The following is a 15606-nucleotide window of genomic DNA, read 5'->3' on the forward strand; positions in this document are numbered from 1 at the left end:
AGGCCCGAGCCCTCCACTACCATTAATGGTAACCAAACCAGTTGCATCTTGTAAGAGACAAGAATAAAGACTGTACCCACGATTCTCAGATTCCCCTGCATAAGTTTTCAGTCTTGATTAAAGTTAAACATTGGACTCCAGTGTGAATTTTACGGAACACTGATCCTCCGACCATTGATACAGCTGGGTGACCTCCATTAATACTGGGCGCCCATTTAATCCTACGGTTATTTTAACTAGGTCAGATTTGGACATTGCATCACAGTTTAATTATTCCACATTGGATGAAGGTTCACTCTCCTGCGCACTGGCTTACGTATCATCTTCTTAAGTCCAGGTCTCGAAGGTTTATTTTGCAGCTCCGACTTCATGTACCGGGAACAATTAAATCCCGGGTGGGATTCCGAAGGGATTGTTGACAGTCTGGCTTTGCTTGGGGCGATTCTGCGTGTCAGAACGTAACCGGTGACAACTTTGTATTGGATGTAATGTGACCAGTGGGGATAAAATGTAATGGTCAGCTGACTCAATAAACCATAGAACCAATTAAAGTGACGCAATAGTCAGCTGACCAGCTGCTTCAGTATAAATAAGGAACTATGTAGAATTGTGGGGGAGCTTGGAGTGGCCCAGAGCGAGGCCCAAGCTTGGAGTAATGATGTTTCTTTATTAAACCCTTTCTTCGATTTGTAAGTTGGAATAAGTTTTGCTGTATTTTTATTAGCTGCATTTTTGAAGAGTTCCTTTTGAAGAAACACTGCGAGCAGACCTGGGTTTACTTCGATCCGGATCCTTCCGGAGGGCGATTATGTAATCACCTGCCTCAAGTGGTGATTCCCCCAACTCAGTTGAACTGCAATGGGTTTCCAACTCCATCTGGATACCTTGCATCACCTATGCAGCATCCACTTGCAGCATTTTCCAACAATGAGTCTGTGTTTGCAGTCCAGTTGGGCTTCAGCTAACAGACATTTTGGATAGTTACATTGTTCAGTACGTGGGATAAATAATCTCTAAGCGTTTCGTTCAGCATCACCCCGAATTTCCATGCTTCCGCCAGTCATCTCAACTCCTCCCTCTTCTGGAGTGCCGAGTAAAACCAGTACCTTCTCAGGATCAGAGATGACTTAATATTTCCTCACTAGGTCTGCAAATTCCTGGCATGTTTTGGTATCGGGTGCCCCCGGGAAAGTTGAGTTGCGAACAATGGCAAATATCGACAGTCCATAAGCAGTCAGAAGAATGAACTGTTTCTATTCATTTGCCACAAAGTCACTGGCCCTAAAAAATGTAACGCATGCGTTCCACATATTGGGCTCAGTCCTCAACAACAGGGGCAAAAGCTTCCAATTTCCCAAATAGTGTCATGATGCCTGAAAATGGCTTAACCCAAGAGAAGTCAGCTGTTAGCGAGCAAGTTGCTTTGGGTCATTTTTTTCCTTGTCGCCACAGAAGCAACTCCTCAGTGGTCGGTGTTCCTTCACCAGATTCCTTCCATTACAAACCCAATTCCACTCTTAAGAGTGCTTCAGGTACAAAGTCAGACAGTCCTCAATATAAACACACAGGTGAGACGCCTTCATAAGGCAGGCAATAATTATCTCAATCAGGGAGCTCATACTCTAAGAGGCGCATCTCATGAGTTTCATTCAGGTCATTACAGTTAACTTTTCTTTATTTTTTTTGTACCTATTCACTAGCTTTTAATCATTTTGTATCTGAATCCCTAAATCCCTCCACTCCTCCATAGTTCCTGTTTGGAACCTTTTAGTGCGAATTTGGGTGGCACAGTGGTTAGCACTGCTGTCGCAAAGCACCAGGGACCCAACTTGGGTCGCTGTCTGTGCACCGTCTGCATGTTCTCCCTGTGTCTGCGTGAGTTTCCTTGGGGTGATCCAGTTTTCTCTCAGTCCAAAAGATGTGATGGTTAGGTAGTTTGGCCGTGCTAAATTCTCCCTCAGTGTATCCCAACAGGCGCTGGAACGTGACGATTAGCATATTTTCACAGTAGCTTCATTGCAGTGTTAATGTAAGCCTACTTGTGACACTAATAAATAAACTTTTAAAAATTTGCTTAAGCAGCGATTGCCTCAATCAGTCTGGGATCTTCCAGTGCCAAACCCAACTGGCCATGTTTTGGTAGATACACAGGAGGGTGTCACAATGATTGCTGAGGACTGTCCTGTCAGCTTTCAGGCACCCTACTGGTGCCCTGATTGCCTCACCATGCAGAAAATCCTTGGGTATATGCCCACCATCTATCCTGTGAACATGCCCAAGCCAGTGAAGCTGTCTCTGTTTGATGAGATATTTGGGAGTTGTGCCTTTGGAATGACAGTCCATTCCTAATTTTGTTATTTCACGAGATGCCCAGAAAGTGCCGCAAACAACAAGGATGAAAGTTGAGTTTCCCTTCTTGACAGCTGTAACTCACCCACACTTCACAACCATCACGACTAGCCAACGATAGTGAATTTTTTTTATATATTAATTCGTGGAACGTGGGGCATCGCGGGCAAGGCCAACAATTGCTGCCCATTCCAAACTGCCTTTGAACTGACTGGTTTTCTCAGCCATTTCAGAGGGCAATTAAAGGTCAACCACATTGATGTCAATCTGGAGTCACAGGTAGGCCATTGAAACATCGAAAATAGGAGCAGCAGTAGACCATTCGGCCCTTTGACCTCACTCTGCCATTCAGCATAATCCTCCATCTCAACGCCGTACTCTTTGGTGCCTTTAGCATCTAGAAATCTATTTCCTTCTTAAATATTTGGCCTCCACAGCTTTCTGTGGTAGACAATTCCACAGGTTCACCACCCTCAGAGAGAAGTTGGTCGCCCTCAGCTCAGTCCTAAATGGCCTACCCCATATCCTGATACTGTGACCCCTGCTTGAGACCCACACCCCTCCCCCCCCCCCAGAGGGAACAACATTCTGACCGAGTTGGACAAACTTGATGCAGGAATGTTCTACGTTCCAAACAGATCTCCTCACATTCTTCTGAATTCCAGTGAATTCAGGCCCAATCTCACCTCGTACCTCAATCTGTCATCTCAGGGATCAGTCTGGTGAATCTGGCAAGTCTGTGTTCACCCCAGTCCAACACCTGCATCTCCACATCATGAATCCGGCAAGGCCAGGTCAGGAGGACAGATTTCCTTTCCCAAAAGGGCATTTTTACAACAGTCAATGCTAGTTGTCATGACTAACATGACTGAGACTTAATTTTATATTCCAGATTTTATGAATTAAAAGTCAAATTCCACCAGCTGCCATGGTGGGATTTGAACCCAGAGTATTAACCTGAGCCTCTGGATTACTCATCTGGTGACATTACCACTATGCCATCAGGTGTCACTGGCTGCCATCTATGTGACGAGAGCAGCTTGGCAACAGATGCCAAAAACAGCAACCCCCAATAACACCTCATGACAGGTGGAAGAACAACGCCTGCCATAGATTCGTCTCTTCAAACACCAGTACCCTCTGCGACTGGATTCTGAACTTCCTAACCCACAGCCCGCAACAAGGACAGGCAACAGCATCTCCTCCACGGTCATCCTCAACACCGGTGCCCCACAAGGCTGTGTTCTCAGCCCCTACTAGACTCCTTCTCCACCTATGACTGCACAGCCAAATTCCCATCCAATTCGATTTTCATGTTTGCTGATGACACCACCATAGTGAGTCAGAACTCAAACAATGATGAGACAGAGGACAGGAATGAGATAGGGAATCTGGTGAGCTGGTCCGGCGACAATAATCTCTCCCTCAATGTCAGTAAGATGAAGGAGATGGTCATCGACTTCAGAAAGCGTAGTGGAGGATATGCCCCTGTCTACATCAACAGGGGTGAAGTGGAAATGGTCACGAGCTTCAAGTTTCTAGGTGTCCAGATCACCAACATGTCCTGGTCCCCCCATGCCAACACTATAGTTAAGAAAGCCCAACAACGCCTCTACTTTCTTAGAATACGAAGGAAATTCAGCATGTCCGCTACGACTCTCACTAACTTTTACAGATGCACCATAAAAAGAATTCTTTCTGGTTTGGCTCCTGCTCTGCCCAAGATCACAAGAAACTACAAAGCATCATGAACAAAGCCCAGTCCATCACTCAAACCAGCCTCCCGTCCACTGACTCTGTCTACACTTCCCGCTGCCTTGGAAAAACAGCCAGTATAATTAAGGACCCCACACACCCCTGACATTCTCTCTTCCATCGGGAAAAAGATACAAAAGTCTGAGGTCACGTACCAACCGACTCAAGAACAGCCTCTTCCCTGTTGCTGTCAGACTTTTGAATGGATCAACCTTGCATTAAGTTGGTCTTTCTCTGCACCCTAGATACGACTGTAACTAACAACAGTAACTTTCGAAAGAGTGTTGGAAAAATACTCAGTGGCTAGCGCTGCTGCCTCACAACACCAGGGACTTGGGTTCGATTCCCAGCTTGGGTCGCTGTCTATGCAGAGTATGCACATTCTCCTTGTGTCTGCGTGGGTTTCCTCCGGTTGCTCCAGTTTCTTCCCACTGTCCAAAAGACATGCTGGTTGGGTGCATTGGCTGTGCTAAATTCTCCCTCAGTGTGCCCACAACAGGTGCCAGAGTGCGGTGACTAGAGGATTTTCACAGTAACTTCACTGCGGTGTTAATGTGAGCCTACTTATAACACTGATAACTAAAGTTTAAACTTCAAGTCGCTACACCACTCACAGCCACTGGATGTGATTCTTGGATTTCTTGGTGATGAGTTTGATGCCTTCCAGGACGTTGGTGATGTCGTAGATCCTGCGTTTCTGAACCTCGAGAGCCTGCGCTGCCCAGTTCAGGTCCAGCACGCCGTCTGGAGACTGTGCCAGTAGCTGGATAAACCGCTTGGTGATCAGGCTCAGCGACGTGTCGTATCGGGTCTTCTCCACTGGTGATTTCAGGCCTAAGAGCAAAAGAACTTACATAGAATTACAAAGGACACACAGCAAAGCAACGGGCCTTTTGGCCCAACTAGATTCAGGCTCCACACTTCATGCCACGTCACCCATTGGCAGCAGTGGCACAGTTGGCAGCACTCCCACCCACAAGAACCAGGCTGACACCCCAGCATGGCACTGAGGGGGTTCCGATAAGATGCTAAACTGGGAACCCATCTGCTGCTCGGGTCATGTTAAAAATCCCACGGCACAGTTCTGAAGACGAGCAGGGAGGTAATACCCCACTCAGTCAACTCGATTAAAAACAGATTATCTGGCCATTACCACATGGTTGCTGGTGGGATCTTGCTGTGCACAAGTTGGCTGTTGTGGTCCCTACGTTGCGACAATGACCACACATCAAAAGATCCTCACTGACTGTAAACTCTCCGGTCATCATGAAAAATGCAAGTCTTTAATTCTATCGGCTCCAGGGCAACTGCAGGAGCTCGCAGGGTAGTGCCCGAGGCCCAGCGATCTTCAGCTGCTTCCCCGTGCCTGCGTGGGCTTCCTCCAGGTTCTCCAGTTTCCTCCCACAGTCCAAAGATGTGCGAGTTAGGTGGATTGGCCATGCTAAATTGCCCCTTCGTGTCCCAGGAAGCGTGGGTTAGAGGGATTAGTGGGATAAATGTGCACGTTTGTGGGAATAGGGTCTGGGGTGGGATTGTTGTCAGTGCAGATTCGATGGGCCGAATGGCCTCCTTCTGCAACGTAGGATTTCAATGACCTTCCTTCCATCGTAAGATTAGGAGGTCGGATGTTCACTAATGATTGCAACTTCTCAGAAATTTAGTCCATGCCCAAATATAGCAAGACCTGGACAATATCCAGGCTTGGGCGCTGTTAAGTGGCAAGAAACATTTGTGCCACACAAGTGCCAGGTAAAGACCATTGTCCCAAGCGAGAATCTCTTCATTGCCAATCAATGGCATGACCATCACTGAAACCTCCCCCTAGGTCAGAAGCTGGGAGCCCTTTGGTGAGTAACTCACCTCCTAACTCTCCAAAGGTTCGCCAAGGGACAAGTCAGGAGTGTGATGGAATTGCCTGGGTGGGTGAAGCTTCAACAACACTCAAGAAGCTTAACACAATCCAGGACAAAACATCCTGCTTGATTGGTACCCCTTCCACAAATACTCACCACCGAAGGACATTGGCACAAGTGTGCACCATCTACAAGATACACAGCAAAAACTTAACAAGGCTCCTCAGACTGCATCTTTCCAAACCCATGACCACTAACATCTAGAAGGTCGAGGGCAGCAGAGACATGGGAACGCCTGCAAGTTTCCCTCCAAGCCCTTTGTTTACAATTTACATAGATGATTTGGAGTTGGGGACAAAGTATAGTATGTCAAAGTTCACAGATGACACTAAGATGGATGGTAGAACAAAGTGTGCAGAAGGCACTGAACATCTGCAAAGGGATATAGATAGTTTAAGTGAATAGGCAAGGGTCTGGATGATGGAGTACAATGTTGGTAAATGTGAGGTCATCCATTTTAGCAGGTGGATGTGGTCTTTCTAGATTTTCAGAAGGCGTTTGACAAAGTGCCTCACAAGAGGTTATTGCAGAAGGTCGAGGGACATGGAGTTGGGGGTAGGGTGTTAGCGTGGATAGAGGATTGGTTGTCAAATAGGAGGCAGAGAGTTGGGGTCAATGGGTGCTATTCGGATTGGCGGATGGTGACTAGTGGAGTGCCCCAGGGGTCGGTGCTGGGGCCTCAGCTTTTTACCATTTATATAGATGATCTGGAGGAGGGAACCGAGTGTAGAGTGTCGAAATTTGCTGATGACACCAAGATTGGGGGAACGGCAAATTGTGCGGAGGGTGTGGAGAGTCTACAGAAGGATCTAGATAGGTTGGGCGAATGGGCCAGGAAATGGCAAATGGAATTTAATGTTGGCAAGTGTGAGGTGGTCCACTTTGGTAGGAAGAATGGTAGGAAGGACTATTACTTACGGGGCGAAAAACTGCAGCAGGCGACGGTGCAGAGGGACCTCGGGGTCCTTGTGCATGAGTCGCAAAAACCCAGCTTGCAGGTGCAGCAGGTGGTCAGGAAGGCGAATGGGATGCTGGCCTTCATAGCGAGGGGGATTGAATATAAAAGTAGGGAGGTCTTGCTGCAGCTGTACAGGGCATTGGTGAGGCCGCAGCTGGAGTACTGTGTGCAGTTTTGGGCGCCGCACCTGCGCAAAGATATTTTGGCCTTGGAGGGAGTGCAGAGGAGGTTTACTAGGCTGATACCGGAGTTGAGGGGGTTGAGCTATGAGGAGAGGCTGAATAAACTAGGCTTGTACTCGTTAGAGTTTAGAAGAATGAGGGGAGATCTCATTGAGACGTATAAGATGATGAATGGGATGGATAGGATAGAGGTGGAGAGACTCTTCCCGCTCAAAAAAGACAGTAGGACTAGGGGGCACAGCCTCAAGATAAAAGGGGGGCGGTTTAGAACGGAGTTGAGGAGGAACTTCTTCACTCAAAGGGTGGCGAATCTCTGGAATTCTCTGCCCGTTGAAGTGGTGGAGGCTACCTCGCTAAATATTTTTAAGACGCGGGTTGATGGGTTTTTGATAGGAGAGGGGATTAAGGGTTATGGGGAGAGGGCGGGAAAGTGGAACTGAGCAGCGACAGATCAGCCATGATCTTATTGAATGGCGGGGCAGGCTCGAAGGGCTGGATGGCCTACTCCTGCTCCTATTTCTTATGTTCTTAATAACTGCAAAATGGCCTATTATTTATATAGTAAAAAACTGCAGCATATTGTCATGCAGAGGGACCTGGGTGTCCTAGTGCATGAATCTCAAAGTTGGTTTGCAGGTGCAGCAGGTAATGAAGAAGGCAAATGGAGTTTTGTCCTTCATTGCTAGAGGGATGGAGCTTAAAAACAGGGAGATTATGTTGCAGCTGTATAAGGTGCTGGTGAGGCCACACCTGGAATACTGTGTTACTGTTCACAGCTACTCCATACTCTGCATTTATCCAGCACCTTTCCCCAACACAGGACATTTCAAATTGCATGGCAAACGCAGCAGCCAATTTGTGCACAGCAAGCTCCCACACACACAGCAAGGTGATAACGACCAGAAAATCTCTTTTTTTTTAAATTTAGTGATGTTTGCAGAAGAATAAATACTGGTCAGGATGCCAGTGCAAACTCTCCTGCTCTTTAAAACAGTACCCTAGGAATCTCCGACTTATGCCTGTGAATTTTAACTGCAGCCCGCCCTCCATACTGAACTGAAGTCTCAGACTGGATTGTGGACTCAATTTTGTGCGATGGGGCTGTAACCCACGGTCTCCTGTCCCAGGTGACATAACCATCCCAGGAGGGAACAAAAAAAAAAGAGGTTTAGACTTCAACTGGCAAATCCTGACAATCAGAGACAAGAATCACGTCACCTACATTTCAGAATCACACGCACGTTCCAGACCTTTGAATCATGCAGCTCAATAAATCAAACAGTTGGCAATAAAGTTTAAAAAAAAGGGTTCCCCAGCAGAACAATGGGTGACAGAGTGATTATGGAACTGCACTATTGACCCAGAGGTCAAACTCAACTGGCTCTCCCAGACTGATGACTATTTTTATCCAGTGACACCCAGGGTCATAAAGAGTCATAGAGATACACATCATGGGCACAGGCCCTTCAGCCCAACTCACCCATGCTGGCCAATTTTCTTAAACCGAACTAGTCCCATTTGCCTGTGTTTGGCCCACATCCCTCCAAACCCTTCCCACCCACAAACCTGTCCGAGTGTCTTCTGGACATGATTGAACTGCCCCCAAAGGCCTGGTGAGCTACATGGGGTAACGAGGGAAAGGCAGGTTGTGTCTTTAACAGCATCCCTCTGATTTCAATGGATTGAAAGGAGGTGAATGTACCATCTAGTTTGTCATTTTCTTCAGCTCTGCCCAGGAGGCGGCAGTGGGCGAAAGACTTGAAGCCTCCAGTCGAAGCTCCTCACCCCTTACAACTAGCCTTGGAAAGCACGGCAATTTTATCTTGGGCACTTATAGCTGGTCACAAACCCATAACGAGTGTTGCTACTTTGCACCGTACCTCTCCCAGATGTCTTCCCTTTCCCTCTGGGGCTCACCATCTCCACAGCGAGATACTGATGATCACTATCCAGCTCCAACTTCCTCTTAACCTGCAGAGAGGACCACAAGGAACTTTCTTACTGTGAGGACAGCGACTGCCGCAGTTTCCCCCATTCCTCTTCACCAGGTACCTTCTACAGAGCTCCTGCCAGATATTGTTCACGAGGCAACCCCCTACCTTTACAAGTGCCCACCTTCTAATGACGCAGGGAGCACCCCTCATGGCTCAGAGGAAACAGACTGCGTGGGAAACAGCTGGCAACCGAGGGCAGGAACATGGCAGAATAAATGTACTCATTGCCCCCACTGTCACCCCCAGCAGCTAGCCAGCCAAGGTGAGATAACCTTTAATACATACTGATATATTGTTGGGTGCAGTGTCTAAAAATACTCACTCTACTGAAGAGAGAAGAGAAGGGAACTCCCTCTCACATCTCCGCCCAACAGTTTATCAAAATAGGATGCGATCTTGTGGCACAGTCCCTAACTCTGAGCCCAAAGCTCCAGGTTCACGTCCCACCCCAGGATTTAATAGCCAATGAAGGTTTTTCTTTCATTCATTCATTCATGGAACATGAGCATTTATTGCCCATCCCACACAGAGGTTTACAGCATGCAAACAGGCCCTTCAGCCCAACTTGTCCATGCCATCTTCTCTTTTTTAAAACCTCTAAGCTAATCCCAATTGCCTGCATTTGGCCCATATCCCTCTACACCCATCATACCCATCTAACTATCGAAATGCTTTTTAAAAGACAAAATTGTACCCACCTCTACTACTACCTCAAGACACTCACCACCCTCTGTGAAAAAAATGGATACTTTTGTATCTCTCACCTTAAACCTATGCCCTCTAGTTTTAGACTCCCCTATCTTTGGGAAAATATATTGACTACCTAGCTGATCTTTGCCCCTCAGTATTTTATGGACCTCTATAAGATCACCCTTCAGCCTCCTAAGCTCCAGAGAAAAAAGTCCCAGTCTATCCAGCCTCTCCTTATAACTCAACATCAAGTCACTGTAGCATCCCTAGTAGGGAGTACATGAGTGAAACTTCACTTTCTAACTTTCTCTCCATATCCGATGATTCACTCAGACACCAAAACTCTATCTATTCCAGTCTTAAATACATTCAACAATGGAGCAACCGCAATCCTCTGGGGTAGAGAAGTCCACAGATTCACGACCCTTGAAGTGAAGGAATCTCTCCTCATCTCAGTCCTAAATGGTGGGCTCCTTATCCTGAGACGTGCCCCCCTGTTTTAGATTCCCCAGCGAGGGGGAAAGAATTTCTCAGCATCCGCCCTATCAAATACGTTCAGGATTTTGTAGATTTCAATGAGATCGCCTCTCATTTTTCTCATCTCCAGAGAATACATGCCCGATTTACTCTGCCTCACATCATTGGACAGTTCCCTATTCCAGGGATCAATTTAGTGAACCTTCACTGTATCGCCCTCCAATGTAAGTATCTCCTTTGTCAAAGGTGGATAGCAAACAGCATACACGGCTCCACATGTGGTCACACCAAAGCCCAGCACAGTTGTAGCAAGACTTCTTTATTCTGGTGCCACAATTTCCTCACAATAAGATCCAACAAGAACTCTAGCTATTCTTTCACTTCCCTACCCCAGCAGAAGCAAAATTACAACAGTCCTCTGGCTGAAGTCAACTATCCAGAAACCAAATCAGACCCAATACCCACGTCACACTCAACCATCTTAACACCCAAGGGTTTTTTTTTATTACTTGATCAGATAGAATGTTATTTCACCATTTAAAGAGGAAAATAACCGCCCCCTGAGCTGCCAACTCTGGTAACATAGAAAATAGAAGCAGGAGTAGGCCATTCTGCCCTTCAAATAAAAAATGGTACAGCACAGGAACAGGCCCTTGGGCCCTCCAAGCCTGCACCAATCATGTTGTCCTATGTAGACCGACCACCTGTATCACTCTATTCCCCACCTGTTCATGTGTCCGTCCAGATAAGTTCCAGACAGCTCAAGGACAACTGGTGGGAATGAGTTAGCAAATCCTCAACGTGATGATGGCATCAACAACCAGGGGGTTTAGAGAAGGTCTCAGGAACTCCAAGAAATCAGGCACACTTAATTTTTAAACAGTCAGTATAGTTAGTATTGGACATATTAGTCACCGAGAAAGGAGACTGTTTTTCAAGAGAGAATTGGTGGCAATTTAATAAGTTTGAGCTCTGGGCAACAAATCAAATGTCAGCTTTTTTACTGCACCAAAACAGATTGTGGCTGAATAACCTTGTTAAAAAAATGTGCTTTTTTTTTTAAAATTATTCAATTTCAAAGCAGGCAGAATTCAGGACTGAGTGATTCCTGCCACAACAGCTATCTAACCTCAGACACAGTACTGTGGCAGCAGGATGGAAAGGGATGGCTTTTACCCTGGGAGCTCCTCCCCCTCCACAACGATATCTAGGGCCCTTTGTTTACCTTGTGAGGCACTGATTCCCAGCACAGTGCAGCCGGCCAGCTCTCCTAGGCCTCTCCGGCTGCACTTCTGTAACTCACCACCCCCTCCACAGCTGCAGAGTCACCCGAGGTGACCAGGCCTCGAGCTTCCGCTGTGCCCGGAGTGGCTTTACAAAGGCAAGAACTCAACGTGCAAAGTATCCGGGGGGGAGGGGATAGTGTTCTCAGCAACAACTTGCAGCACCTTTCACACAGTTAAATAACTTACATTTATAAAGCATCTTTAATATAGCGACACATCCCAAGGCACTTTGTGGGAGCATCATTAGCGAAAATTTAATGCCAGGCCACATAAGCAGATAGATGGCATGACAGGTGATCCAAATATACCCTTAACCCCACACATCTACCCTGCTAATTTCCCTGACACTCAGGTAGCGTTTATGGACAAAATCTGCGTCTATGGCACTAGCACCCATAGGTCTTTGATTTACCATTCCCTGATTTCCTGTTCTAGGACGTAATGTGGAGATGCCAGCGTTGGACTGGGGTGGGCACGGGAAGAAATCTCACAACACCAGGCTAAAGGCCAACCGGTTTATTTGGAATCACGAGCTTTCGGAGCATTGCTCCTTCATCAGGTGAGTGGACCCTACTCACCTGAGGAAGGAGCAGCGCTCCGAAAGCTCGTGATTCCAAATTAAACCTGTTGGACTTTAACCTGGTGTTGAGACTTCTTACTATTCTAGGACTGGTGCCCAGAGCCACATTACTTAATGTCCATAAACTGGGGATGGGGGGGGGGGGGGGGGGGGGCAGTGTTGGAACGAAGGGATCAGGACAACAGTTTTAAACCACAGCATACAGATCAGTGCTGCCCTCACTAACTCCTGAAGGCCCTGTCTTCAAGTCTTCTTTTAAGTGGCACTCCAGCACAAGGAGATTTCGCAGACAGGGTAACTGGTGCAGATAGGTAGGCATCACCTCTCATTAAATTATCTAGGCATCTTGACTTGCTTGCACAGGACTGTATCATCCTAACCCCAAAAACAGTTCCACTGCAAGACATGGGAAAAAAAAAATCGAAGGACACATAAACATGGGCCATATATGTGGTGGGAGATAACTTACCAATCAACTAACAAGAGAAAACTTGCTTAAAAGACTCAAAACATCTGTAAAACAACCAATTTTACAGCAACAGCTGGCCCAATATGAAGAGTTCTCATTCCCACTCAATGCTCCAGAAAATATTTGAACGCAAACATATTAAACTATACTGCCCTCTGTTCACACAGACTGAGAAACGTTCCTCTGGGTGAATATTGGTGCTGTCAGTAGACATAAACACACACATACGTATAATGAAAGGAAGGGAGAAAGGATCTGTTCAGGAACTCAGTTATGTTGCTCTGAGAGGATGTTGGTGCTGTCTTCACACACACGTACCCTCTCACACGCACACACTCTCACTCTATAGTGCTGAAGGAGGCCATTCAGCCCATCGAGCCCACATCGACAACAATCCTACCCAGGCCCTATCCCCACGCATTTATCCTAGCTAGTCCCCCTGACATCAAGGGTCAATTTAGCACAGTCAATCAACCCACACATCTTTGGACACTAAGGAGCAATTTAACATGGTCAAACCCCCTAACCTGCACACCTTTGGACTGTGGGAGGAAACCAGAGCACCCGAAAGAAATCCACGCAGACACCGGAGAACATACAAACTCCACACAGTCACCAGAGGCTGGAATTGAGCCCATGTCCCTTGTGCTGGGAGGCATCCATTCAGAAACATTGAGCTGGATGGATATTGGTGCTGTCAGTATTTATAAACATAGATACACACATGTATAACTAGGAAGTACAAGGATCTCTGTTCTGCCACACAGTTATGTTCCTCTGGGTGGGATGTTGGTGCTGTGACTACACACATCTGTTCAGACATGCTCCAGAAATGTTCCTCTGCATGGATACTGGTGCTGTCAATCTACATAAATACATAACTAGAAGATACAAGGATCTATCTATTCACTCAGTTATGTTCCTCTGGGCGGATACAGGTAGTCAGTCTATATCAACACACACATACCATCTGTCTGGCTACACTCAGTTATGTTGCTCTGGGTTAGGTGCTCTGACTATACACAAAACAGGCTTTTCTCTCCAGGAAGCAGCCATGGGACTGTTCACATACACTCAGAAAAGTTCTCTGAATATTGGTATTGTCTATATATATAACACACACACACACAAACATACATACATGGATAACTAGAAGGTATAAGGATCTGTTGAGTTAGTCAGTTGTTCCTCTGGGACGGATGTTGGTGTACTCACCGTACACACACACACCACTGTTCAGATACACTCAAACATCTCTCTGGGTGGACACTGGTGCTCAGTCTTTATAAACAGAGATACAGACAATCTGTTGAGTTACACTTAATTATGGTGCTGTGGGTGGGATGTACACACACACCACTGTTCAGATACACTCAAACATCTCTCTGGGTGGACACTGGTGCTTAGTCTATATAAACAGAGATACAGACAATCTGTTGAGTTACACTCAGTTATGTTGCTGTGGATGGGATGGACACACACACACACACACACACATACATTCACTCCAATTACCGGTGGGCGCCCCAGGGGGGGCCGCTGCCCCCACTCGGCTGAGCCGGGACCCTGGGGTGTAGCAGCGAACAGCAGGAGCCCCTGAGCCGCCTCCGCCCCGCCGCCGGAGCCCGAGCCCGAGCCCGAGCCCGGCCCGGTCCGCTCTGCCTCCGGCTCGGGCTGCCCGCTTGCCGGGGAGGAGAGAATCAGCAGCGGCTGCCCGAGCAGCCCCTCGGGCCCGCAGCAAGGAACGGTCACCGTGTCGGAGTGGCTGGATAGCAGGGAATCGGCAGGAGCGGCCGCAGCGGCGGCGGGCTGGGGCTTCCCCGGTAACATCTGTCTGGACATTGCTACTGTTGCAGCTTTTTTTTGTTACAGTCTTTGTCCCTGTTTGTGGCTGTGTTGGATCCTGGTTCTCGCTGCAAGGGAAGGCATGAACAGATGAGTATAGTTCCAGCAGCTTGCCCTGTTAACCCGGCACTTTGCTGCACTTTAAAAGGATATTTGCAGGCGTTTCTCTCCAGGAAGCGGCCATGGAGCTGCAACACTTTACGCGCCAAATATTTGCCGCGAAACTGCAACCCGCCCGCGTCACACTCGGAGCACCGCCCCCTTCCGCACCCCATTGGTCCGACCCTCAGGTTGACAGGCGCTGCTGTCCAATCAGGCATGGGAACGCCTTTCCCCTGAGCCGGGAGGCGGGTTTATTCAAACTGAAGGGGGAAGCAGGAAGTGAAATCTCCATCCAACCTTGAGACATTACCCAAACTCTGTACTCTTTAAACTGCAGCTCAAAGCCAGCATCCTTCAAACAAACACAGTACAAAAACCTGCACGCTCTAAACACTGTACAAACATCTACATCCTTTAAACACAATACAAAAGTCTGCACCCTTTACACACGAGCCCAAAATCAGCACCTTTTTAACACAATTCAAAAACTCGTCCCCTTTTAACACTGCCCAAAAATTTGCACGCTTTAAACACAATCCAAAAATCTGCACCCTTTAAACAAAACCCAAAAATCTGCACCCTTTAAACACAATCCAAAAATCAGCACCCTTTAAACACAATCCAAAAATCTGCACACTTTAAACACTATCCAAAAATCTGCTTCCTTTAAACACTATACAAAAATCTGCACCCTTGAAACGCTATCCAAAAATCAGCACCCTTTAAACACTATCCAAAAATCAGCACCCTTTAAACACTATCCAAAAATCAGCACCCTTTAAACACTATCCAAAAATCTGCACCCTTTAAACACTATCCAAAAATCTGCATCCTTTAAACACTGTCCAAAAATCAGCACCCTTGAAACACTGTCCAAAAATCAGCACCCTTTAAACACTATCCAAAAATCTGCACCATTTAAACACTATCCAAAAATCTGCATCCTTTAAACACTGTCCAAAAATCTGCACCCTTGAAACACTATCCAAAAATCTGCACCCTTTAA

General features: G+C 47.0%; 1 protein-coding gene across 1 annotated transcript in view; it reads right to left on the reverse strand.

The window, feature by feature from the left end:
* Window positions 1-14691, reverse strand: part of LOC145353816 (transcription factor E2F1-like) — a 34065-nt gene extending 19374 nt beyond the window's left edge. The window contains exons 1-3 of the mRNA XM_080204646.1: window positions 14169-14691; window positions 9038-9128; window positions 4719-4938 (exon numbers count right to left, since the gene is read on the reverse strand). Of these exons, the coding sequence (XP_080060772.1) occupies window positions 4719-4938; window positions 9038-9128; window positions 14169-14495 (638 nt within the window). The 5' untranslated portion in view covers window positions 14496-14691. The remainder of the gene's footprint in view (window positions 1-4718; window positions 4939-9037; window positions 9129-14168) is intronic.
* Window positions 14692-15606: the final 915 nt, after the last annotated feature.

This window comes from Carcharhinus amblyrhynchos, chromosome 16, assembly GCF_965287045.1.
Source record: "Carcharhinus amblyrhynchos chromosome 16, sCarAmb.v2.hapA, whole genome shotgun sequence".
Lineage (NCBI taxonomy): Eukaryota > Metazoa > Chordata > Chondrichthyes > Carcharhiniformes > Carcharhinidae > Carcharhinus > Carcharhinus amblyrhynchos.